Raw genomic sequence first — 25,888 nt, forward strand, 5'->3', positions numbered from 1 at the left:
AACATACAATTGAATCCATGCAACTCTTAGCTATTAAACTAGCCAATGCAAATAAGCATTAAAAAATGTTAAAGCAAAAGTAACTAGAGAGAAAGAATTGAGACAATAAAATATTTCCACAGACATAAAAAGAGAAGTCACTTATGACTTTGCTTACAGCTTTTCCAGTCATTTGATGTTGCAAGCGTGGCCATTTATTGCAATGATGTGATTAGTGTAACTCTCTGGAATCAACACCATCTCCAAGTCAGTTATCACTTGCAATAGGGACACTTGAAAAATGATTGTCTCCACGAACACTTCTTGCCAGGGTTATTGGATACTTTGAAGTGGAATCTCAACATGACAGTTCGTGTGCTCAGATGTTCACATTTCTGAGCAATCAAGAGTTATTTCCCATTAATGCAATTTTAGAAGCATGACAGAATCTAAAAAAAAAGTTAGCATTGTGTGCATGATGTTGAAAAAAAAATGAAAGGAAGTATAATCGCAGGTGATTAAGATTTTAGAGGAACAGAGATTTATGGATATGGGTACATAGATCATTAAAGGTTGAGAGCACAGGTTAAAAAGCCTGCAAAAAGGAAAATTGTTTTGGTGTTTCATACCTGTGTACAATGAATTTGCAGAAGACACATTATGAGTCTTCCAAACAGCTCTGGACATATCATAGGAAGGCTATTAAAGCCATGGAAAGGGCACAGTGAAGATTGATGAGAAGGATTCCAGGGTTAAGAGGTGATACTCATGACTACTCAGAAAAGTGAAGCATCTTTCACTAAAATGGCGAAATGAAAAGATCAAAAAAGGTTTTTAAAGCTGCAGATAGTTTTGAGTGTAAAAAGGAAAAAAGTTAGTTAAACCTTGGTAGTGATTTTCCTGAACCACCTGATTTTTTTTTTGGGGGGGGAGGGGGGGGGTGCACTGGATTGCTCTCCCATGTAAGGGGAATGTTTCTATTACCTTATTGTGGAAGTTTTTCTCTAGTTCTTCTTTATAGATTTTCACTTGATGATCATGTTGTTCTCTCAATTCCTGTAGAGCTTGGGCCAGCTTGTGCTCATATTCAACCAACCGACCGGTATCCACCTCAACCAGACGAGTCTCGTGTCTCTTTCTGGTTTCTTTGATTTCCTGGAGTCATAGAAAAGAGCCACAAGTATGTGGAGTAGCAAGATCAAACAAATGCTCAAGTTTACATCACAGCTATCCTGGGAGGGTTTTAAAAAAAAACTTTACTTACAGGATTTAGAAGAGACATAGATGAAATCTGAAATGACGTGGTCCAGTAGTTCAGAACATCAATGTAGTAATACATTACAAATGGGTTTGCTTTGGGAAACTTAGTTGCATGGGAAATTACAGTATTGAGATTGCCTATGAAAGCTGGATATACATTGTAATATTAGGAAATTTTAAAAAACTACAAAAAAAGTATATGTTGAGATCCCTTCAATAGTTTCATAAGCTTTCCATTCTTGATTCTAGCCCCCACCAATGTGCCTGCAGCTCCAGCCACCTGCCCAATTAACTGTTCACTTGAATTCAATCTCAACAACCACCACATTCTGCTTCATCGAGTTGACATTCCTACTTCAGTCACTAAGTCCACACTTTTCTCCCTCTTCTGCCAGAACTCTAATCCATTCCTTAAAAACTTTACCTAAACTCCCCTTGCCCCAAATTCTGTGCTTACTCACTTCACCCAACACATTAACTTCCACAGCCACCCAGTCAATCTCACTATCATGCACAGCTTCACTATCTCCAAGGTTTGAGTCACTAATTCTGATCATCCACCCTAGCATACACAGAATCAGAAAATTACAACACATGGGTCATTTGGCCCATTGACCTGTGCCAATGCTAGCTCTTCAAATGGAGCTATCTACACTAATTCCATTTCACCTCTCTTAAACATAAACATAGAAACATAGAAAATAGGTGCAGGAGTAGACCATTCAGCCCTTCTAGCCTGCACCACCATTCAATGAGTTCATGGCTGAACATGCAACTTCAGTACCCCCTTCCTGCTTTCTCGCCATACCCCTTGATCCCCCTAGTAGTAAGGACTTCATCGAACTCCCTTTTGAATACATTAAGTGAATTGGCCTCAACTACTTTCTGTGGTAGAGAATTCCACAGGTTCACCACTCTGGGTGAAGAAGTTTCTCCTCATCTCGGTCCTAAATGGCTTACCCCTTATCCTTAGACTGTGACTTCTGGTTCTGAACTTCCCCAACATTGGGAACATTCTTCCTGCATCTAACCTGTCTAAACCCGTCAGAATTTTAAACGTTTCTATGAGGTCCCCTCTCATTCTTCTGAACTCCAGTGAATACAAGCCCAGTTGATCCAGTCTTTCTTGATAGGTCAGTCCCACCATCCCGGGAATCAGTCTGGTGAATCTTCGCTGCACTCCCTCAATAGCAAAAATGTCCTTCCTCAAGTTAGGAGACCAAAACTGTACACAATACTCCAGGTGTGGCCTCACCAAGGCCCTGTACAACTGTAGCAACACCTCCCTGCCCCTGTACTCAAATCCCCTCGCTATGAAGGCCAACATGCCATTTGCTTTCTTAACCGCCTGCTGTACCTGCATGCCAACCTTCAATGACTGATGTACCATGACACCCAGGTCTCGTTGCACCTCCCCTTTTCCTAATCTGTCACCTTTCAGATAATAGTCTGTCTCTCTGTTTTTACCACCAAAGTGGATAACCTCACATTTATCCACATTATACTTCATCTGCCATGCATTTGCCCACTCACCTAACCTATCCAAGTCACTCTGCAGCCTCATAGCATCCTCCTCGCAGCTCACACTGCCACCCAACTTAGTGTCATCCGCAAATTTGGAGATACTACATTTAATCCCCTCGTCTAAATCATTAATGTACAATGTAAACAGCTGGGGCCCCAGCACAGAACCTTGCGGTACCCCACTAGTCACTGCCTGCCATTCTGAAAAGTACCCATTTACTCCTACTCTTTGCTTCCTGTCTGACAACCAGTTCTCAATCCACGTCAGCACACTACCCACATTGCACATTAATCTCTTGTGTGGGACCTTGTCGAAAGCCTTCTGAAAGTCCAAATATACCACATCAACTGGTTCTCCCTTGTCCACTTTACTGGAAACATCCTCAAAAAATTCCAGAAGATTTGTCAAGCATGATTTCCCTTTCACAAATCCATGCTGACTTGGACATATCATGTCACCTTTTTCCAAATGCACTGCTATGACATCCTTAATAATTGATTCCATCATTTTACCCACTACTGAGGTCAGGCTGACCGGTCTATAATTCCGTTTTCTCTCTCCCTCCTTTTTTTAAAAAAAGTGGGGTTACATTGGCTACCCTCCACTCGATAGGAACTGATCCAGAGTCAATGGAATGTTGGAAAATGACTGTCAATGCATCTGCTATTTCCAAGGCCACCTCCTTAAGTACTCTGGGATGCAGTCCATCAGGCCCTGGGGATTTATCGGCCTTCAATCCCATCAATTTTCCCAACACAATTTCCCGACTAATAAGGATCTCCCTCAGTTCCTCCTCCTTACTAGACCCTCTGACCCCTTTTATATCCGGAAGGTTGTTTATGTCCTCCTTAGTGAATACCGAACCAAAGTACTTGTTCAATTGGTCTGCCATTTCTTTGTTCCCCGTTATGACTTCCCCTGATTCTAACTGCAGGGGACCTACGTTTGTCTTCACTAACCTTTTTCTCTTTACATACCTATAGAAACTTTTGCAATCCGCCTTAATGTTCCCTGCAAGCTTCTTCTCGTACTCCATTTTCCCTGCCCTAATCAAACCCTTTGTCCTCCTCTGCTGAGTTCTAAATTTCTCCCAGTCCCTGGGTTCGCTGCTATTTCTGGCCAATTTGTATGCCACTTCCTTGGTTTTAATACTATCCCTGATTTCCCTTGATAGCCACGGTTGAGCCACCTTCCCTTTTTTATTTTTACGCCAGACAGGAATGTACAATTGTAGTTCATCCATGCGGTCTCTAAATGTCTGCCATTGCCCATCCACAGTCAACCCCTTAAGTATCATTCGCCAATCTATCCTAGCCAATTCACGCCTCATACCTTCAAAGTTACCCTTCTTTAAGTTCTGGACCATGGTCTCTGAATTAACTGTTTCATTCTCCATCCTAATGCAGAATTCCACCATATTATGGTCACTCTTCCCCAAGGGGCCTCACAAAATGAGATTGCTAATTAATCCTCTCTCATTACACAACACCCAGTCTAAGATGGCCTCCCCTCTAGTTGGTTCCTCGACATATTGGTCTAGAAAACCATCCCTTATGCACTCCAGGAAATCCTCCTCCACCGTATTGCTTCCAGTTTGGCTAGCCCAATCTATGTGCATATTAAAGTCACCCATTATAACTGCTGCACCTTTATTGCATGCACCCCTAATTTCCTGTTTGATGCCCTCCCCAACATCACTACTACTGTTTGGAGGTCTGTACACAACTCCCACTAATGTTTTTTGCCCTTTGGTGTTCTGCAGCTCTACCCATATAGATTCCACATCATCCAAGCTAATGTCTTTCCTAACTATTGCATTAATCTCCTCTTTAACCAGCAATGCTACCCCACCTCCTTTTCCTTTTATTCTATCCTTCCTGAATGTTGAATATCCCTGGATGTTGAGTTCCCAGCCCTGATCATCCTGAAGCCACGTCTCCATAATCCCAATCACATCATATTTGTTAACATCTCTTGTCTCGTATCCTATTAATTTTCAAATATTTTTCCAATTAATTTCTAAACATTATAGGCCCTGAAATTCCTTGAGGGTTGCCAGATTCCCACTAACTCCAACAGAATTGCCAGGAAAAGTGATCCTTAAAACTGTGGTCATCACCCATTCCTTGAAAATCTCACCTCAATCTCCCCATTTCAAATTCTTCCTCTTGAAGGCATTCAATCATTTCACTGCCACCCAGCTGTACAATTCTCCCTTTTTCTGATCTCTCATCTGGTTTCCACCCTGCCCACACCAGCAAGATTGCCCTAGTCAATGTCACCAGTGGCATCCTCTACAACTGTGATTGTGCTGCCTTACCCCCCAGTTTTCCTCCGCCTCTCTGGTATTCAATATTGTCGATAACTACAACCTACTCCAATCTCTCTTCCAGGTCACCTCTGGAAATCTCACTCCAATTATACCTATTTCATCAAAAGCAACACATCTCCTGCAATGACTTCTCATCCCACCCCTTACAAGGTTAGCTTGAGAGCTATTATTGGCCTCCAACTTATCATCTATATGCTGTCCCTAAGCAGCATTATCTTTAGGAATGAGTTAGATCTATGCTGACAACATCCAGCTCTATATCTCCAGCACCAACCTCAACTCTACAAGCAGCAATGTGCTGTTTCATTAGTGTATCAAATCAAAATGTACCAGAACTTTCCCAACTTAATGGGCATGAAATCCTGGCCTCGCTGGGTCCATATGGGCCCGGCGAGGCCTCACAAAAGCCGGTTTTCGGCACGCAATGCAAATGCGCTGAAAACCAGCTTTTCCAATCGGTCAAGATATCTCGACAGATCTTTCACATCCCCGCAGCAAGGACATTCGTGCGGGTGAGATTAAACTATTTGCCCAGCAAATGTTCGCGAAACTTTTATGCCTGGTAAAAGCAGGCGCAGAGTCTACTTTTACTTGCGTTAGAGTTTTAAAACATAAAAATTTAATCTAAATACACATTTTTATAGTTAAAAACCCTGTCCATTAAGGCAAGTTTATTTTAAACCCTATTAAAAAGCAAAAATAAAAATAAAAAAATGTTTTTCTTCTAAAATATTTAATGAACTTTAATTTCAAATATGCTAGTTTTTTTTTAATTCTCTGGTGTTTATGGGATTATTCTCATTGATAGCAATGGGAACTCTTAAAATTGGAGTTCCCATTACTATCAATGAGAATATTGTATAGTGATTGATTGTTCAGGCTCACGTGACTCCAGCTTCTCCGTCCATATCTCGAAGACATACAGTCTTTGTTTTCTCTCTTTTCTCAAGCACCTTTGAGCATTTATTCCCCTAAACTGGCAGCTGATCTGGTTTAAGGATTGATTGCTCATACCCTCAAAGGCATTCCTTGATTTTCCCTCCTCCACAAACTTCAATTAATCTAGAACTCTGTTCATAGAATCATAGAATGTTACAACACAGAACAAGGCCATTTCAGCCCATCGTGTCCACGCCAGCTGACAAAGCTATCCATCTCATTCCCACTTTCCATCTATTGGTCCGTAATCCTGTTGGTTATGGCACTTCAAGTGCACATCCAAATACTTTTTAAAATGTGGTGAGGATTTCTGCCTCTACCATCCTTTCAAAGACAGACAATTCCAGACCCCACGCCACCCTCTGGGTGAAAAAACTACCCCTCAAATCCCTTCTAAACCTCCAATTACTTTAAATCGATGCCCCCTAATTGTTTATCCCTCTGCAATCTATCTAGGCCCCTCATTATTTTATACATCTGAGTAAGGTCTACCCTCAGCCTCCTTTGTTCCAAAGAAAACCACCCCAGCCTATCCAACCTTTCTGCATAGCTAAAATTCTCCAGTCCAGGCAACATCTTCATAAATCTCATCTGTACCCTCTAGTGCAATCGCATCTTTCCTATAATGTGGTGACCAGAACTGCAGACAGTACTTTTGCTGTGGCCTAACTAGTATTTTATACAGTTCAAGCATAACCTCCCTGCTTTTGTATTCTATGCCTTGGCTAATAAAGGCAAGTATCCCATATGCCTTCTTAACCACCTTATCTACCTGGCCTGCTACCCTTCAGGGTACTGTGGACATGCACTCCAAGGTACCCGTATTCCTCGACAATCTCAAAGCCTCCCTGATAAAGTGCAACATCCCTACTGACACCTGGGAGTCCCTGGCCAAAGACCGCCCTAAGTGGAGGAAGTGCATCTGGGAGGACTCATCGCCGAGAGCATGCAGAAACCAGGCGCAGGCAGCGGAAGGAGCGTGCGGCAAACTAGTCCCACCCACCCTTTCCTTCCACAACTGTCCGTCCCACCTGTGATAGAAACTGTAATTCCCGTATTGGACTGTTCAGTCACCTAAGAACTCATTTTTTTTTTTTAAAGAGTGGAAGCAAGTCTTCACAATTATTTAAATGGAGAAAGATTGCAAAGTGCTGCAGTACAGCGGGACCTGGGGGTACTTGTGCATGAAACACAAAGGATAGTATGCAGGTACAGCAAGTGATCAGGAAGGCCAATGGTATCTTGGCCTTTATTGTAAAGGGGATGGAGTATAAAAGCAGGGAAGTCTTGCTACAGCTATATAAGGTATTGGTAAGACCACACCTGGAATACTGCGTGCAGTTTTGGTTTCCATATTTAGGAAAGGATATACTTGCTTTGGAGGCAGTTCAGAGAAGGTTCACTAGGTTGATTCTGGGGATGAGGGGGTTGACTTATGAGGAAAGGTTGAGCAGGTTAGGCCTCTACTCATTGGAATTCAGAAGAATAAGAGGTGATCTTATCGAAATGTATAAGATTACGAGGGGGCTTGACAAGGTGGATGCAGAGAGAATGTTTCCACTGATGAGGGGGAGGGGGGGGGGCGGGGAAAGAACTAGAACTAGAGGGCATGATCTTAGAATAAAGGGTCCGCTCATTTAAAACAGAAATGAGGAGAAATTCCTTCTGAGGGTTGTAAATCTGTGGAATTTGCTGCCTCAGCTGTGGAAGCTGGGACACTGAATAAATTTAAGACAGAAATAGAGTGTTTCTTAAACGACAAGGGCTTATGGGGAGCAGGCGGGGAAGAGGAGCGGATTCCATGATCAGATCAGCTATGATCTTATTGAATGGCGGAGCCGGCTCGGGGGGCAGTATGGCCTACTCCTGTTCCTATTTTTCTTATGTTCCTCGATTTCGAGGGACTGCCAATGTTGAAGAACATTTACTGTGTATTCCCTTGCTTTGTTAGCCCTCGCCAAATACATTACCACACACATCTCCGGATTGAATTCCATTTGCTATTGTTCTGCCCACCTGACCAGTTCATGGATATCTTCCTGCAGTTTAGAGCTTTCCCCTTCATTATCAGCCACACAGCCGATTTTAGTATCATCTACAAAGTTCTTAATCATACCCCCTACATTCAAGTCTAAATTATTGATAAATATATAGAAAAATATATGCACACACACACCACAAAAAACAAGGGACCTAGTACCTGCATATTATTTTTTTGCAACCTCCACTGACTCAACACCTGAGAGATTAACTTCAAGTTTGCTCATCCTCAACCCTCTCCTTGGTCTCACCCTTCTCAGTCTCACCGCCTTAGCCATGTAAATCTTCTCCAATTGTCCCAAGCCCACACCTGTTATGCATCCGACACCATTCCTGCTCTTCTTTGCCCTTTCTGCTGATGTCAACATTTCAACCACTAAGCTCATATTTACTCTTTCAAAACTATTTTGCCTCTTTCCCTTTCACCCCCTTAAACTCCCCTAACCCATTAGGTTTCCCACGCTTTCCCCCTGTAAAATGCTCAGATATTCTTCCATGTGAGATGTGCAAGCTATTGTAGCAGACTACAATAATTAAACATTTCCCTGATCTCGTGACATATGGTAGAGGGTAGCTTTAGGAGTATCATATGGTAATTACAACCAACCATTTTAGAAAGATGACTGCCATAATACCAAATTGCATTTAAATTCCAAACCCCAGTAATATTCAAAAGGACCAGCATTTAGCATTTACTGCCTAAGTAAAGTTCAAAATTAACTTGACATGCTCCAAATCAGGCGAGTAAGTCCTCTGATGTGCAATTTTTAAAAAAATGCAAAACATTTTTATATACAGATTGAGTTTTAAGAAGTGGCTGATGCTGAGGCCAAAACCATTTCCTAAAATGGTCTCCACCATAGTTCATTCAAAAAGTGATAGATTGACTTTATAGTACAGGATTTCCCCCCCCCCCCCCAAGGTAACCGTGCTACACTTGGATCCAATATTTTAGGTACATTTATTCTATAAAAATTTACATTATGGAGGCAATGCAGACAAGGGTGAGCTTGGACTGGCAACAGCCATAGTGATTTCCTACTCGTTCCATAGGAATGAAACTATTTTAAAAAGTTACCTCTTCATCTTTCTGTGGGCAGCCTTGCTTTAAACTGCCCATTAGGCTGCTAAAGATTCAGAACAACTGGGCAACACCTTGGTATGACTAATTTCGCATCAGGATCCCAACAACAGCATTAGGATCTTGATTTGCATATTTATGGCACCAAACACCTGTTTCAGGCAGGCACCCTGCACACTTGGAAGTCCTTGGCTTCCAATTTATCAGTTGGTGCACTTCTGGGGGAAATTGGGAGAGATCGAAACTGGTTTCCCAAATCTTTTACTTTCTCACCCCCCAAAAATAAGTGTGAGTGTCCATTTCTCCTCCTATATCTCTCACTGAATTGTTTTCCTGTAATTAGAAACTATGAGCTGCAATTAACATGGCATTACATTTAAGAGCACATTCTTACCTCTTCATATACATTCTTTCTGAACTCCAGTTCCTCTGTGAAGCTCTGACACCGATTCTCAAGGTCGACTCTCAAGAGGGTCTCTTCTTCTAGTTGTTTCTTCACAGCAGATAAGGAAACTTCCAACTGCATGAAAGAGATTTTAATTTTATAATTTTCAAGTTTTCAATTCGTACCTTAAAATTTAAAAAATACATTACTCATGTACATAATTAGTCTGTTCAAAAAAAATTACAAGTTTATTTTTGCAATATATTTGCAGATGATAGGTATGCATCCATGTTTATTGATGACAAGTTTTTTTTGCAAGCAGCAGTCATTACTTCCAATGTCTTAAGAGAACGGCAAGAGAAGTTAGCACAAACTTCTTTATGCAGAAACTTATTGGGGCATGGAATATTGTATTACAGGGATTGCAGGATGCAGATGATACTGCATCTTTTAAGGAACAATATAAAGGATGACACAATGCTACGGAGAAGAGTACAGGAGCTGGATTACTTTTGGATTGTTCTAACAGAGAATCTGAAGACACAGCACAGAAGGAGGTTATTCAATGCAGAGTGGACTTCTAGGATGAGGGACTCCTTATGCTTACTTCTCCTTTAACAATTATATTTTAATACAGGAGGACTATGTACTAAGCTCACCAGAACAATGATTAAGAAGTAATGACCAAATATTGAAAATTAAGGACTATTGTTTGTTTCTTAATATTCTACATAGCTATCCCAGTACCAAAATAATATTGAGGGGATGATGGGCACGTTAAACACTGGTTTGTGAAGATATATTAAACAAACACTTAGCAAAGGGATGGTATCGAGCACGTTGAATAAAACCCCAAATGTTCCAAAATCTGGACCACCCTGTCTCGGTGGCCTGACCTCCTCCCTGGTCCCCATTTCTTTCCTCCATTTCTCAATTCAGGACATGATGATGATCCGAAGGCCAAAAATAGACAGAATCTGGAGCGGCCTCAGTCCCGAGGCTTCTTGATTCTCGACCCTGTACCTGTATATAGATTGCATATAAAACTGGATGCAATAAACTCAACACAAGAAAGGTTTCCAACCTGTAGCCTCCAGGTCTTGACAATCCAACCCTCAAAACTCAGTCCAATTACATTCAATGTTAACTTGTGATATATGCATCTTAATAGAAACCTACATTGAAACATTATATCTGGCTTCCATGCTACATTGCAATGCAACCCACAGACAAGAAATTGGATGGAAAAAGGTGCTGCAGGAGAGCACTACAGAACATTATCTTATGAACAAATGCAAAGCACTGGTCTTGATATCTAAATGAAGAGGAAAAAAATTAAGAGACATTGTAGCTTTCAGAAAAATAAATCTCCAAGAGTAAAGTAGGAAGCAATGGCACTTTTCCAAACAAGATTTGACAAAGTAAAATTTCAGCCTGGTAGAATGCAAGGATTTTCCAGTCCAACTGTTTGGAGACCACAATGCTACCTTTGAAAGAAGAGACTGCAAATCCTCAACTTCTTCTTCAAGGGTGTCCTTTCCCCCCAGTGCAGTGGCAAGGCTAGCCTCCTTGGAATGAAGTGCAGTTTCAAGATCTTTAATATGAAGCTGGGCCCCATGTAGATCAGATTCTTTCTTGGTGAATCTGTTGGAAGATGAGAGAAAGATTCAAACTTCAATTTCCTTCCTCCTAGTTAACCAAAAGCTAGAACTAGTGCTTGGTTACAGATATTAGAAATAAGTGAATCAGCAATTGGACATTGGCTGCAATGCTGTTGCCTTAAATCATTTATGTACGTTGTGGAATAAAGTCACATCTTATATAAAAAAAAGGGAGGACTAATCAATGGCAAGATAAGAGTTTTCAAAAACTGTGCCTAGCTTTACTCTATTCCTGGCACCGATAGAACCAAAACATCAAAATAAGAAATAAGAGCAGGATTAGGCCATTTGGTCCCTTGAGCCTGCTCCACCATTCAAGAAGATCATGGCTGATCTGAAGCCACATGCTTCAATTTCACCTTGTACATTTTTAATTCAACAATTTACTTGTAATGCAAAGTATTAAAAATGCATGTGTTGGGAGATATTTTGCTCAAGTTTCAGTAACAAAAATTATATAGATAACAAAATGCTTCTTCGATAAAATAGTATATTTCCAAATACAGGAGAATGGAGAAAAACACACACACACACACAGGAAGTACATTCTTACGCAAAGAGAATTGAAGTAATGTGAATGTGAAAACCACATCGTTTTTGTACTTGCTTCACCATTTAGTGCCAACTTAGTGAATAAATTCAATTGGACTTAAAGCCAAATCACAAACTCATGAAGCGTACACATCCTGAAGCAGAGAAAGCAAGTCTTAACTAAGAATTCAATTGTTCAAAATGGCTATATTTTAAATGCTACATTAATTTTTAATTAAACTGTACAATTTCATCTAATACAACAGCTGCAAATGGAAGATTTTTGTTAATCTAGGGGTTGTGTACATGGATTTAACCAGATAATTAAAGGGGCACCAGAGATCCATGATGGAAGCCTCCCCGATCAGTGGAAACATCCTCTCTGCATCCACCTGATCAAGCCCCCTCATCTTTTACGTTTCGATACGATCACCTCTCATTCTTCTGAATTCCAATGAGTAGAGGACCAACCTACTCAACTTTTTCTCATAAGTCAACCTCCTCATTCCCAGAATCAACTTAGTGAACCTTCTCTGAAATGCCTCCAAAGCAAGTATATTCTTTCATAAATATGGAAACCAAAACTGCATGCACTATTCCAGGTGTGGCCTCACCAATATCTTATATAGCTGTAGCAATACTTCCCTGCTTTTATACTCCATCTCCTTTGCAATAAAGGCCAAGGTACCATTGGCCTTACTGATCATTTGCTGTACCTGCATACTAACCTTGTGTTTCATGCACAAGTACCCCCAGGTCCCGCTGCACTGCGACACTTTGCAATCTTTCTCCATTTAAATAATAACTTGCTCTTTGATTTTTTTTCTGCCAAAGTGCATGACCTCACACTTTCCAACATTATACTCCATGTGTCAAATTTTTACCCACTCACTTAGCCTGTCTGTGTCCTCCTCACACATTGCTTTTCCTCCCATCTTTGTATCGTCTGCAAACTTGACCACATTACACTCAGTCCCTTCTTCCAAGTCGTTAATATAGATTGTAAATAGTTGGGGTCCCAGCACTGATCCCTGCAGCACCCCACTAGTTACGGGTTGCCAACCAGAGAATTAACCATTTATCCCGACACTCTGTTTTCTGTTAGTTAGCCAAGCCTCTATCCGTGCTAATATATTACCCCCAACACAGTGAACTTTTATCTTGTGCAGTAACCTTTTATGTGGCACCTTGTCAAATGCCTTCTAGAGTCCAAATACACCACATCCACAGGTTCCCCTTTATCCATCCTGTTCGTTACATCTTCAAAGAACTCCAGCAAATGTGTCAAACATGACTTCCCCTTTATAAATCCATGCGGACTCTGCCTGACCGAATATTACTTTTCCAAATGTCCCGCTATTGATTCTTTGATAATGGACTCCAACATTTTCCCAACCACAGATGTCCAGCTAACTGGTCTATAGTTTCCTGCTTTTTGTCTGCCTCCTTTTTTAAAATAGGGACGTTACATTTGCAGTTTTCCAATCTGCTGGGACCTCCCATAATCCAGGGAATTTTGGTTAAAGATCTCAAAGTCCATCTTTAATCATCAATATTGGTATATTAATTTGGATTTCTATAGCATGACTTTTCTATTCTTACTAACCAATTAAAGACAGGCAAGTTAATTTCACATAGGAAGAGACATCAGAATATTGTTGGGTTTATACTGAGCCTGCCACTGCAGTATGGACAGCATTTTAGCAAAAGTGCAAGCAAATAGCTGCCATTAAAATTCCATTTTGCATGCTTTCCCAATTCCAGTCAGCTTGTTTGAATGGAAAAGAATTGGGATGGTCTACTATTTTCCACTAGGAAAGATTTTAAAAAGCAGTACACTTTGCACTAGTTGTAGGGAGGTTATGAATTAATGGCAAGATGTTCTCTTGCTGCTGGATATCTGCCTGCAGGGTCAGTTTGTACTGCTCTTTTGGAAATATACATTGACACATTTCTATGTGATCTTGCAAGATATGGCATTGTTTTAAACATACTGAAAACAGAGTAACTGGAAAGGAATCCTCAACTGTAAGCAGGAGTAACTATAAAAAAAAAGTACGACACTGGTCGCCTCAAGTGTAAACATAGAAAATAGGTGCAGGAGTTGGCCATTCGGCCCTTCGAGCCTGCACCATCATTCAATAAGATCATGGCTGATCATTCCTTCAGTACCCCTTTCCTGCTTTCTCTCCATACCCTTGATCCCTTTAGCCATAAGGGCCATATCTAACTCCTTCTTGAATATATCCAATGAACTGGCATCAACAACTCTGCGGCAGGGAATTCCACAGGTTAACAACTCTCTGCGTGAAGAAGTTTCTCCTCATCTCAGTCCTAAACAACCTACCCCTTATCCTAAGACTGTGTCCCCTGGTTCTGGACTTCCCCAACATCAGGAACATTCTTCCCGCATCTAGCCTGTCCAGTCCCGTCAGAATCTTCTATGTTTCTATGAGATCCCCTCTCATCCTTCTAAGCTCCAGTGTATAAAGGCCCAGTTGATCCAGTCTCTCCTCATATGTCAATCCAGCCATCCCTGGAATCAGTCTGGTGAACCTCCGCTGCACTCCCCCAATAGCAAGAACGTCCTTCCTCAGATTAGGAGACCAAAACTGAACACAATATTCCAGGTGGGGCCTCAACTAAGGCCCTGTACAACTGCAGCAAGACTTCCCTGCTCCTATACTCAAATTCTCTTGCTATGAAGGCCAACATACCATTTGCCTTCTTCACCGCCTGCTGTACCTGCATGCCAACTTTCAAGGACTGATGAACCATGACACCCAGGTCTCGCTGCACCTCCCCTTTTCCTAATCTGCCACCATTCAGAAAATATTCTGCCTTCGTGTTTTTGCCCCCAAAATGGATAACCTCACATTTATCCACATTATACTGCATCTGCCATGTATTTGCCCACTCGCCTAACCTGTCCAAGTCATCCTGCAGCCTCTTAGTGTCTTCCTCACAGCTCACACCGCCACCAAGTTTAGTGTCATCCGCAAACTTGGTGATATTACACTCAATTCCATCATCTAAATCATTTATATTGTAAATAGCTGGGGTTCCAGCACTGAATCCTGCGGCACTCCACTTGTCACTGCATGCCATTCTGTAAAGGACCAGTTAATCCCGACTCTCTACTTCCTGTCTGCCAACCAGTTCTCTTTCCACGTCAGTACATTACTCCCAATAACATGTGCTTTGATTTTGCACACCAATCCTCTGTGTAGGACCTTGTCAAAAGCCTTTTGAAAGTCCAAATACACCACATCCACTGGTTCTCCCTTGTCCACTCTACTAATTACATCCTCAAAAAATTCCACAAGATTTGTCAAGCAGGATTTCCCTTTCATAAATCCATGCTGACTTGGACCAATCCTATCACTGGTCTCCAAATGCGCTGCTATTTCATCCTTAATGATTGATTCCAACATTTTCCCCACCTATAATTACCCGTTTTCTCTCTCCCTCCTTTTTAAAAAAGTGGTGTTACATTAGCTACCCTCCAGTCCATAGGAACTGATCCAGAGTCGATACTGTTGGAAAATTACCAATGCATCCACTATTTCTAGGGCCACTTCCTTAAATACTCTGGGATGTAGACTATCAGGCCCTTGGGATTTATCGGCTTTCAATCCCATCAATTTCCCACCTAAGAATATCCTTCAGTTCCTCCTTCTCACTAAAGCAGATTTCAGAATGAACATTCCCATCTTTAATTTGAAGAAACTGCATATTTAGTGATAAATTGCTATGTGCACATTAGATCTGTGGCCAACAGTTGTATAAAAAAAAAGAAGAGGTAAACAAACAAAATCAGAAAAATTTGACTCTCAAATTAGGGTTCAATTTAGAAAGTTATAGAATTCAGCATCATTGTTCCTACAATGAAATAAGTTATAAAAATGGAGAAAATGAGTGGTAGAGGATTACCACACCCTCCTTTGATAATCAGACACCCAAATTCAAATCCAAAAACTGGTGGGATGAAGTCACCTCTAATACCTCTAAAGAATCATGAAACAAATGGCATTATGGATGTGCAACACAATCCATATTGGTGAATCACAGCACAATGGACCCAAGTTTCAAGCCGCGACTAGAACGGCACAGTCCCAACCTGGACGCCCATTTTTCGTGCCACAAAGTGCGCCTAAAAAAAACCTCCAGATTCTCCACCTCCCTGCAGGTCCTCTGGCCCTCGGCGCAGCGCAGCACGAGCTGTAGGGGGCGGAGCCAGGTCCCTGCCGCTGAACACAGTGCCGGGACCTCTGCACATGCGCTACAGTAGGCGCGCAAGTGCAGTAGCTCCAGGCGCCCGAAACTGTGTGGGAGGGGCCCGAAGCACGCAGCCCCTAGCCCTGGCTGAATGGCCTCACTGGGGCTGCGTGAATAAGGCTCCTCCCACACCCAGCTCCTGCTTCCTCCCGACCCGACTCCCGCTTCCAGACCGGACCCAACACCGACCCGACTCCCGCTCCCTCCCCCCCCCGCCCCCGCCCCCCCCTCCGGACCTGACCCGACTCCCGCTCCCAGCCTCCGGTCCCGACCCCCCCCCTCCCCGGACTGGATCCGACCTGACCTCCCTCACCCCGACCCGACGCCACCTACCTGTAAAGGCCCTGCCCGAAGTCTCGGGTCGGCCCGTTCAGCCTCCCTCCCCCTCCCCCTCCCCCTATCATCTCCTTCCCCCCCCTCTCCTTTCTCCCCCACCCCCCAATCATCTCCTTCCCCCCCCCTCCCTCTCTCTCTCCCTCTGCTCCCCCCTCACTGTCAGAAACAGACACTGACAGACAGAGAATGAGAGACACACAGACACACTGGGGGGGGGGGGGGGGGGGGGGGGGGGGCATCCCAGCACGCTGTTGGAGGGCTCCCGGTGCTGCAGTCGGTAAGTAGAAAATGTTTTATTTATTGATTCTTTTTTAATTTATTAATTTTTTTTGATTGATTTATTGGTTGATTTATTGATGTATTTATCATTTATTTTTGATGGCTCTTTATTTGTAAAACTGAAGTGTTTAATGTTTGTAAACTTCCCTTTAAAACCCCCCATTCCCTACGCCTGATTTGTAACCTACGCCTGATTTTCTAAAGTGTAGACAACGTTTTTCGAGCGTACAAAAATCTTCACTTATTCCATTCTAAGTTAGTTTGGAGTAAGTTCAAAGTGGTCAGTGAAAAAACAGTCGTAAGTGGCCGGACACGCCACCTTTTGAAAAAAAAATTCTGTTCCAAAGTGAAACTGTTCTAACTGACTAGAACTGGAGCAAACTAAATGACGAGAATTCCGATTTCAAAAATACTCCGTTCTACACCAGTTGCTCCTAAAAATCAGGAGCAAATCATGTGGAAACTTGGGGCCAATATAACCCATGATTCTATATACTCAGAGCCCAAAAGAATGACTGTGGAAATGTGAACTAACATTTGAATTGCATAAGTATTTGAAAAGGAATAATATAAAATGAAGTAAAACAGAAAATGCTGCAAATTCTTAGCAGGTCAGGCAGCATCTGTGGAGAGAGAAACAGAGTTAACTTTCAGGTTGATGACCTTTTATCAGAACTGAAATATATATTAAATTTAGATTACTAGAATTTTGTATGCCACGTGATCTGAAACTGGAATCAGCAATTGGGCAGTTGCCTTATTAAAAAAGGATAGTTGTAAAGGAAAAGAGAGTCACGTATAAATATGCCCATAATTGAAACTCATCTACTGGATTAAAATTAAATGCATTAGGACTAATCCTTCTCTACTTCCACATCCAAGAACTTTGTATGAAAAGAATCAATGTTTCACTACAGATGACAAAATTCAGCTGCATCAAAAATTTAATTGTCAGTTTTCAAATATTATGTTTCCAATAGGGAGACAGATTACAAGATGGAAATCACAATAAGAAGTGACAAATACACAAAAAACAAGTATCTGTTAAAGCATTATATTAAGACTTATTTGATGGCTTAAAATCTTTAGCAAGCACCATCTTGTAAAAAAAACATTCAACAAGCTGCATTACTGTGGCTAGGCAATGCACATTGCCCAATAGCCTGTGTGTCATGTTCTGCAAGAATGGTGCAAAGTGTTGTATAATTCAATGCAATTTTTTTCCCCCCGAATGGTTTTCCGTACGACACTCACCCATGTACAACTTGCTCCCATCCTTCTTGAAACATTATTCCAAAAATGAAAATTAACCATTAGCCCAAAGATCTCCAATCAACTTCTGAATGAACCAAACAAACCCCACTTCCTTCCTATTTGTGATCAGCAGTCTGCGTGTCCACATGTTTTGTCAGAATATACCTAAATAGGCAACCCAAAAATTAATCCAAGAGGCCATCCAGTCCATCTCAACTCATTACCCAGAATTCAAATGAGCTGCAAATTTTTGCTTCCATTACTTTAGACCATTTTAAGTGTTGATCACTGCGTGATGTGCTTCCCAACACCTTTCCTTAAATTCCCCTTGCCCCAGTTTTAACCTAGTTCTATTTTCCTAGCAGATCTTGAAGCAGTGCTCAGGATTGACCTTGCCCATGCCATTAATATCCTGCATACTGTAGAAGGTCCTCTACAAAATCATCTCCCAAGTGTAGAGAACCCCAGTTTATTCAGGCTTTCCCAGTCAGCCAGGTGGCTCCACTGCACTGGCATAAACATTTTCCTGGTGACTCAGGAATATCTAGAGCATTGTACAGTTTAAGCATATTTTTACTCAACTGACAGCATGAATTAAACTTTCATTTATACATCTTTAACATAGTAAAACATCCCACGGTGCTTCACAGGAGCATTAGCAAACAAAATTTGATGCCAAGCAACACAAGGAGATATTGCGACAGGTGACCAAAAACTTGGTCATAGAGATAGGGAGAAGGAGAGAGGCAGAAAGGCTTAGAGGGGAAATTCCAGAGATTGGGGCCAGGCAGTTGAAGGCACAGCCATCAATGGTGGAGCGATTAAAATCGGGGATACACAAGAGGCCAGAGCAGGAGGAGCACAGAGATGAGGGTTGTTGGGCTGGAGACAGTTACATAGATAGAGAGAGGCAAGGCCATGGAAGAATTTGAAAACAAGAATGAGAATCTTAAGATCGAGGTGTTGCTAGGTTTGGTTTGCTTATTTTCAATCTTGTGATTTGACAAGCCATGTCTGAATCTGGTGAAATTTGACACCAAGCCACACAAAGGGTTATTACTACAAAAGCTGGGCCAGAAGTAGGTTTTAAGCAGCATCTTAAAAGGAGAAAAGGGTTAAAAGGAGGGAATCCCAGAGTTTAGGGCCAAGGCAGCTGAAAGCACAGCTGCAAATGGTGAAGTGAAGGGGAAGTGCAAGAGGCCAAAATTGGAGGAGCACAGAGATCTTGGAAGGCTGTAGGCAATATACTCTAACTTTGAGGGTGTAAGAGCAGCCCATTCAAACTTCTGCGTATGCGTGGTTTTTTCATTGAGAAGTCGACAAGCAGCCTGCGCGGGACCTTCAAACTGCTGTGCGAACATTGGTTGTAGGGCTGGAGGTGGTTACAGAGACAGGGAGGGACGAGGCCAAGGAGGGATTTGAAAACAAGGATGAGAATTTTTAAAATCGAAGCATTGCCAGACCGAGACCCAAATGTAGGTCAGTGAGCACAGGGATGATTGTGTGGTTGACCACCTAGCCAGGAAAGAAAACCTTTGAGACGCGTAGGACATTGTGAACTACCAGCAGTATTGTGGCAACTCAGCAAGGATGATAGGCCCCCTCAATGTTGTTTGAGTCGGAGATAAGAAATTTGAGAAGTTGTGTGTGATAGACTTGGCTGTCACTTGAGCAGTCATGTGTGAAAGAATGTATCCAGAGCCAAATCAAATTAGATAAAGGCAAGCAATTGTTACACCATGCAGCCCACATTTGTACACAATGTAGTGATATGAGGGATAACTACCACCAGAGAGGGAAAAAATATCAGCAGCTAGGAACCAGGAATGGTGATCGATAAGCTGTAAGCTAACCCAACTCCAGGTGGGGACTGCAGTAGCAGTGGCACAAGTTCTGGGAACTCAGCAAATGAAATTCATGGAACAGTGGCAGTGACCGTGGCAGCGACCGTGGCAGCCTGGATACACAATTGGCTAAGTGACAGGAAACAGAGTAGTGGTGAACAGTTGTTTTTCAGACTGGAAGGTAGGGATACAGTGGTGTTTCCCAGGGGTCGGCTCTAGGACCACTGATTTCTTGATATATATTAATGACTTGGTCGTGGGTGTACAGGGCACAATTTCAAAATTTGCAGATGTCAAAACTTGGAAGTGTAGTAAACAGTGAGGAGAAGAAGAGTGATAGACTTCAGGAAGACATTGACAGGCTGGTGAAATGGGCAGATGGGTGGCAGATGAAATGTAATGCAGAAAAGATGTGAAGTGATGCATTTTGGTAGAAAGAATGAGGAGAGGATATATAAACTAAATGTTACAATCCTAAAGGGGATGCATGAACAGAGAGACCTGGGGGCACGTGTGCATAAATCATTGAAGGTGGCAGGGCAGGTTGAGAATGCAGTTAAAAAGGCTTACGGGATCCTGGGCTTCATAAATAGAGGTATTGAGTACAAAAGTGTGGAAATGAAGAACCTGTATAAAACACTGGTTCGGCCCCAACTGGAGTATTGTGTCCAATTCTGGGCACCATACTTTTTAGGAAGGATGTGAAGGCCTTTGAGAAGGTGCAGAAAAGATTTACGAGAATGATTCCAGGGATGAGGGATTTCAGTTAAGTTGATTGCTCTAAGGAGAACTCCAGTCTGAGAAGATTGAGAGATTTGATAGAGGTGTTCAAAATCATGAGGGTTCTGCATAGAGTCATCATCATCGGCAGTTCCTCGGAATCGAGGAAGACTTGCTTCCACTTCTGAAGTGAGTTATTTGGTGGTTGAACAGTCCAATATGAGATCCACAGACTCCTGTGACAGGTGGGACAGACAGTCATTGAGGGAAGGGGTGGATGGGACTGGGTTGCCACATGCTCCTTCAGTGCCTGCGCTTGACCTCTTCATGCTCTCGCTGTTGACACTCGAAAGTGCACAACGCCTTCCCGGATGCACTTTCTCCACTTAGGGCGGTCTTTGGCCAAGGACTCCCAGGTATCAGTGGTGATATCGCACTTTATCAGGGAGGCTTTGAGGTTGTCCTTGTAACATTTCCGCTGCCCACCTTTGGCTCGTTTGCCGTGATGGAGCTCTGCATAGAGCATTGTTTTGGGAGTCTCGTGTCTGGCATGCGAACTATGTGGCCTGCCCAGCGAAACTGATAGAGTGTGGTCAGGGCTTCAATGCTGGGGATGTTAGCTTGGATGAGGACACTGATGTTGGTGCGCCAGTCCTCCCAGGGGATTTGCAGGATTGGTGATATATCTCCAGCGACTTGGTGTCTTCTGTACATCGTCCATGCCTCAGCCATACAGGAGGGCAGGTATTACTACAGCCCTGCAGACCATGAGCTTGGTGGTAGGTTTGAGGGCCTGGTCTTCGAACACTCTTCCTATAGTCGATGTTTTTACTGAGGCGTAAGAAAGCACGGGCCTTACGCTAAACATCCTTAAGACAAAAAGGTACCCCACGAGCCTGTCCTCGCCACACAGCACTGCCCCCAGTCATCAAGATCCACGTCGCGGCCCTCGACAACGTGGACCATTTCCCATACCTCGGGAGCCTCATCAACAAAAGCAGACATTAATGCGGAGATTCAACACCGCCTCCAGTGCAGCCTTCGGCCACCTGAGGAAGAGAGAGTGTGTTCTGGATAGAATAGAGGGAGAGAGAGAGAGAGAGAGAGAGAGAGAGAGAGAGAGAGAGAGAGAGAGAGAGAGAGAGAGAGAGAGAGAGAGAGAGAAACTGTTCCCACTGACAGAAGGGTCGATAACCAGAGGACTCAGATTTAAGGTGATTGGCTAAAGAACCAAAGGCATTGTAAGAAAAAACTTTTTAATGCAGCGAGTAGTTAAGATCTGGAATGCACTATCTGAAAGGGTGGTGGAGGCAGACTCCATTTTATCTTTCAAAAGAGAGTTGGATAAGTATCTGAAGGTAAAATATTTGCAGGGCCACAGGGAAAGGGGAGTGGGACTAGCCGAGAGTTGGCACAGGCTCAATGGGCTGAATGACCTTCTTCCGTGTTGTAACCATTCTATGATTCTAAGAAGAAAAGTAAAGGATGTTAGAGAACCAAAACGAGTTGCTTATACGACAGTTACAAAGGTAACAGAAAAAAATAGTTAAAACCGGCATTGAAGCGGATGGTTATATGCTGCCAGCTTCTGTGTCAAGAAAAATGAAACACGAGTGGAAGAATTACTGAGTGAAAGGAAACTTAATGGTTGTTGGAATTTCAATAATAACAGAGAATGCTGGAAATCTCAATGGGTCAGGCAGCATCTGTGGAGAAAACAGAGTTAACGTTTTGCGTCGATGACCCTTCATAGTAGCTCAGCATCATCCATTGAGGCGAGGGTGTAAGGGGATGAAGCCGAGGCCTTTGTTAAGGACTGATCGTTCGGCATCAGAGAGAGGGGAAGGGCAGAGGGGATAGTGAAAACAAAGAAAGAGATTGGAAGGGGGCATGAGATCAGAGGAAAGGTGAAGGGAAAGAAGTATCCAGAGGGCATCGGCATCCAATAGTTGTTGAAGCACACGGTCCTCGACACCTGAAGGAGAGAGAGTTTTTGTTTAAGTGCCGGACGAATCATAGGTGGATCCAAAACATGAAGGGTGGAATTTTTGAAATCCACGTGCAATGAGCCGGAGACAGTTGCTGAGGAAAGATGTAGTTGTGAAAGCAAATTTTAGTAAATACCTGATCAAACATGAGAAAGGAAACAGAAAGCAATGAAGGTGAAGATGAGAGAAACAGAAATCCTACTGGAGAAAAGAGCAGAACTTCAAGGTGGGCATTCTTGGAAAAGAAGCAGCAGTGAATTAACACCAACACAAAAAAAGGAAAAATATTGTATATGCTGGAAATCTAAAATAGAAACAGAAACTGCTGGATATACTCGGCAGGTCAGGCAGCATCTACTAATATAGCCATTGTCCATTTAGGAACAGCATTCAGATGGCCTTGGATTCTGGTACTAGAAGTAGGGTTTTAGAATTTAAATTGTAGTCAAAAGGGGGATGAAGGATAGGTTCAGAGACACCAGGGGGTGCTGGTTGGTAAAGTAAAGATCCTTATGCCCGATTTGCTATCCACTTAAAATTACTGAAAAGGGAATTATCACGACTGGCTCGAGATTTACCATGTTGTACTTGCTCTATGCCAGGATTGAGTGAAGCAAAATTACTTCTGGGGGGGTGGAGGGATTAATGCTTCATCTAAATTGGTATAATATTCAAATGTTTGGTTTTCACACAAGATGGACTAACCAAGTGTATAATAATTTGTTCCCATCCTGAAAACCACCATTAGCTATTAACCCCATTTATATTTAACCTGAACAGATTTCTAAACCTATAATGGGATAGGGGAGTGAAAGCAGTAGCTGACTATTCTTTAGCACGCCCGATACGTTCAGATTTCAGTACATACAAAATAAGGATCCCTTGGAGGTCTGAAAAACAATTTCTATCTAACCTTTGTGTATCTGGTTACAAAAAGAAAGCTTCACCACCTACCACATTCCTTGCATACCATTGCACATTCATTAATCTTTTTAAAGGAAGATGTGCATTTTATAGTAAAGTACAAGCGTTGAGTCAAAATCAACAGGATATTGAATAATTGCAGAATGATGACCCATGTTCGTGTATATAGAAAATGTGTTTGTAAAGTTCCCATGCATTCCTTTAGTGGTAGCTGCATAATGAAAAGATTTCCAGAGGAAAAAATAAAGCTAACATAATAGATACACAGTATTGCCAATGCTCATGATTCCATTAAGACACACACGATTTCGGAGTGAAATAAAGCATCACTCGCAATGGCGTGCCTAAATTTCTGTGTTTTTTGTGGGGGTGGGGCAGGGAGAGAAGAAAAAGAATACACCCATTTGAAAAAATATTATTGAAGCCGCCGTCTCTGGCTTTCCCACCCCCACCATGTCAGCCATGGCCCACCACAAGCAGGTGAAGCATCTGAAGTTGGTGCGGGAGCTAGGTGCGTGGCCCCGCACTGGCAGTGCTCAAGAGTGCGAGTAGTGCGGCCCGACCTACATCCACACCACAGTTGGCAGCTTCGCCTGCACATCGTGCTCAGGCATCCTACGAGTACCACCCAGGGCTGCATGTGCTGGGGGGGGGGGGGGGGCAGGGCATGTACAGTAGTGCTGTTGCCATATTACTCGATGTCCCGATTGCTGGGCACTACAGTCGTCACTTGGGTTAGCACAACTTAGACAACAGTGCTCAATAACTGGAAACACACAGGCTGTTGGTCAGCAGTTGATTCAAAATGACAAGCTAAAGTTTAGAGTGAAACCCTTATTCTGACTCCTGTCAGTGTTCAGTAGCTGACAGGCCCTCAGATACATTAGCTTTAATCTTTGGCAGAGATGAGCATTTCTGCCATTGTCACCATAGAAGCGGACAACAGAGAAGGAGTCCATTCAGACCATCATGTATGTGGCAGCTCCTTGCCTTAGCAATCCAAAAACTAATCCCCCTGCTCCACTCTCTGTGCTATTTGCTTCCAATGTTTATACAGATTTTCTTTAAAAGATGTAATGTTCTTTGCCTCAAACCACTCCATGGCAAAGCATTTCACGTTCCAACAGAACCTCTGAAATTTAATTTCACTTAAATATAACGAAAGTCCGTTTTTCCAAGCCTATTTTTGTTAGAACAGAGAGAAGATTAAATTTGATTTGATAAAGATGTTTTAAAATAATGGAGATGGGGCAGACTAGGTAGAAAGAGGCAGGTTTCCAGTGGATGGATGTAGCAGCAATCTCAAGCAAGGGACCACAAGGTTTACACAAAGGATTGAGGCTGTGAAATGCAACATTTAAGGATAGGTGGTTGAAGGAAAGAGGAATAAAGTCATTAATGACATTTGAAAATGAGATTTGGTATAGAAATCATTCATGATTTAAGAATTTGTCACCTGATTTATGAGGCAGTGAGGTTGGCAATACAATAGAGCTGAGTTTAGAAGACATCTATACTTTTCCAATGCTCACTGCTGCTCACACATCTAACATTCACAATACAATGGAAAAAAAATCATTGAATTTAATTGGTGCCTCAGAAGCAGTTAAAATGGCTTACTTAAAATTATATTTTTTATGTAGGTGAATATGGCAGCCATTTTGCAGACAGCAAAATCACTGAAACAGCAACAAGATGTTAACTGGTTATTGGTAAATGTTGATTGAAGGAGGATGGCTGGGAAGCAGGAAAACTCCCTGCTATTCAAAAACCAGTGGCTCCAACATCCATCTGAAACAGGTAGAAGGAGCTTCACTTTAATGGGTCATCCAGAAGGACAAAACTGTACTTGATAGTATAAAACTCCCTTAGTACTGCACTAGAGTGTCATCCTAGATTATGTACTCAAGTCCTCAAAATGGAGCTGAACCCACAACCTTTTGACTCAGGAGAACGATACCAAGTTATCCAAGTCATATAGGCTGCCAGACCGTTCAGTAGCTACCTGAAACGGTCTTGCACTAGCAACCAAAATGGTTTATAATTGCACATAACAAATAAAAAAAGTTAACAATGTGTCAAATAAAATCAGCTTCAAGAGCTCTGGTAGGAGGCAATTAACTACCATGTTTCTTTTGACCAAGTGCTTTAAAACCATTACAGAGAATGGTGGCAAAAATAATATGTTAGTGTGATTTGTCACTACTGTGAACTATTAAGTGCATGAGCCAAAAGAGAGGCCTCCCCTATTGGCTCATTGTGACATGCAACAGTCAGATAGACCAGAAGGTCCCAGAATCTGTTTTTTTCAGAATTTGATATTGTAAAACACATTAAACTTTGACTTGTCCAAAATGTCATCCTAATCCCTCTCCTCCTCATGCCCACCCCCACATACTGTTGTAGAGACAAAAATTCAGGCCCTTGGTTCAAAATAAAGAGAAGGATATAGGTGCACCACTCCAGAATCCTGTGTGTCTTACCTGGCTGGGCCAGTGGAAAAGCAAGACAGACCACCAATATTTAATTTGT

The 25,888-nt window shown here is 42.4% G+C and overlaps 1 protein-coding gene across 1 annotated transcript in view; it reads right to left on the reverse strand.

The window, feature by feature from the left end:
- The window catches only part of lmnb1 (lamin B1), a 62,208-nt gene that overhangs the window by 19,881 nt on the left and 16,439 nt on the right, over window positions 1–25,888 (reverse strand). Inside the window, exons 2-4 of the mRNA XM_070882988.1 lie at window positions 11,029–11,185; window positions 9,551–9,676; window positions 964–1,134 (exon numbers count right to left, since the gene is read on the reverse strand). Coding sequence (XP_070739089.1) covers window positions 964–1,134; window positions 9,551–9,676; window positions 11,029–11,185 — 454 coding nt within the window. The remainder of the gene's footprint in view (window positions 1–963; window positions 1,135–9,550; window positions 9,677–11,028; window positions 11,186–25,888) is intronic.

The sequence above is a fragment of the Pristiophorus japonicus genome, chromosome 1, assembly GCF_044704955.1.
Source record: "Pristiophorus japonicus isolate sPriJap1 chromosome 1, sPriJap1.hap1, whole genome shotgun sequence".
Taxonomy (NCBI): Eukaryota; Metazoa; Chordata; class Chondrichthyes; family Pristiophoridae; genus Pristiophorus; species Pristiophorus japonicus.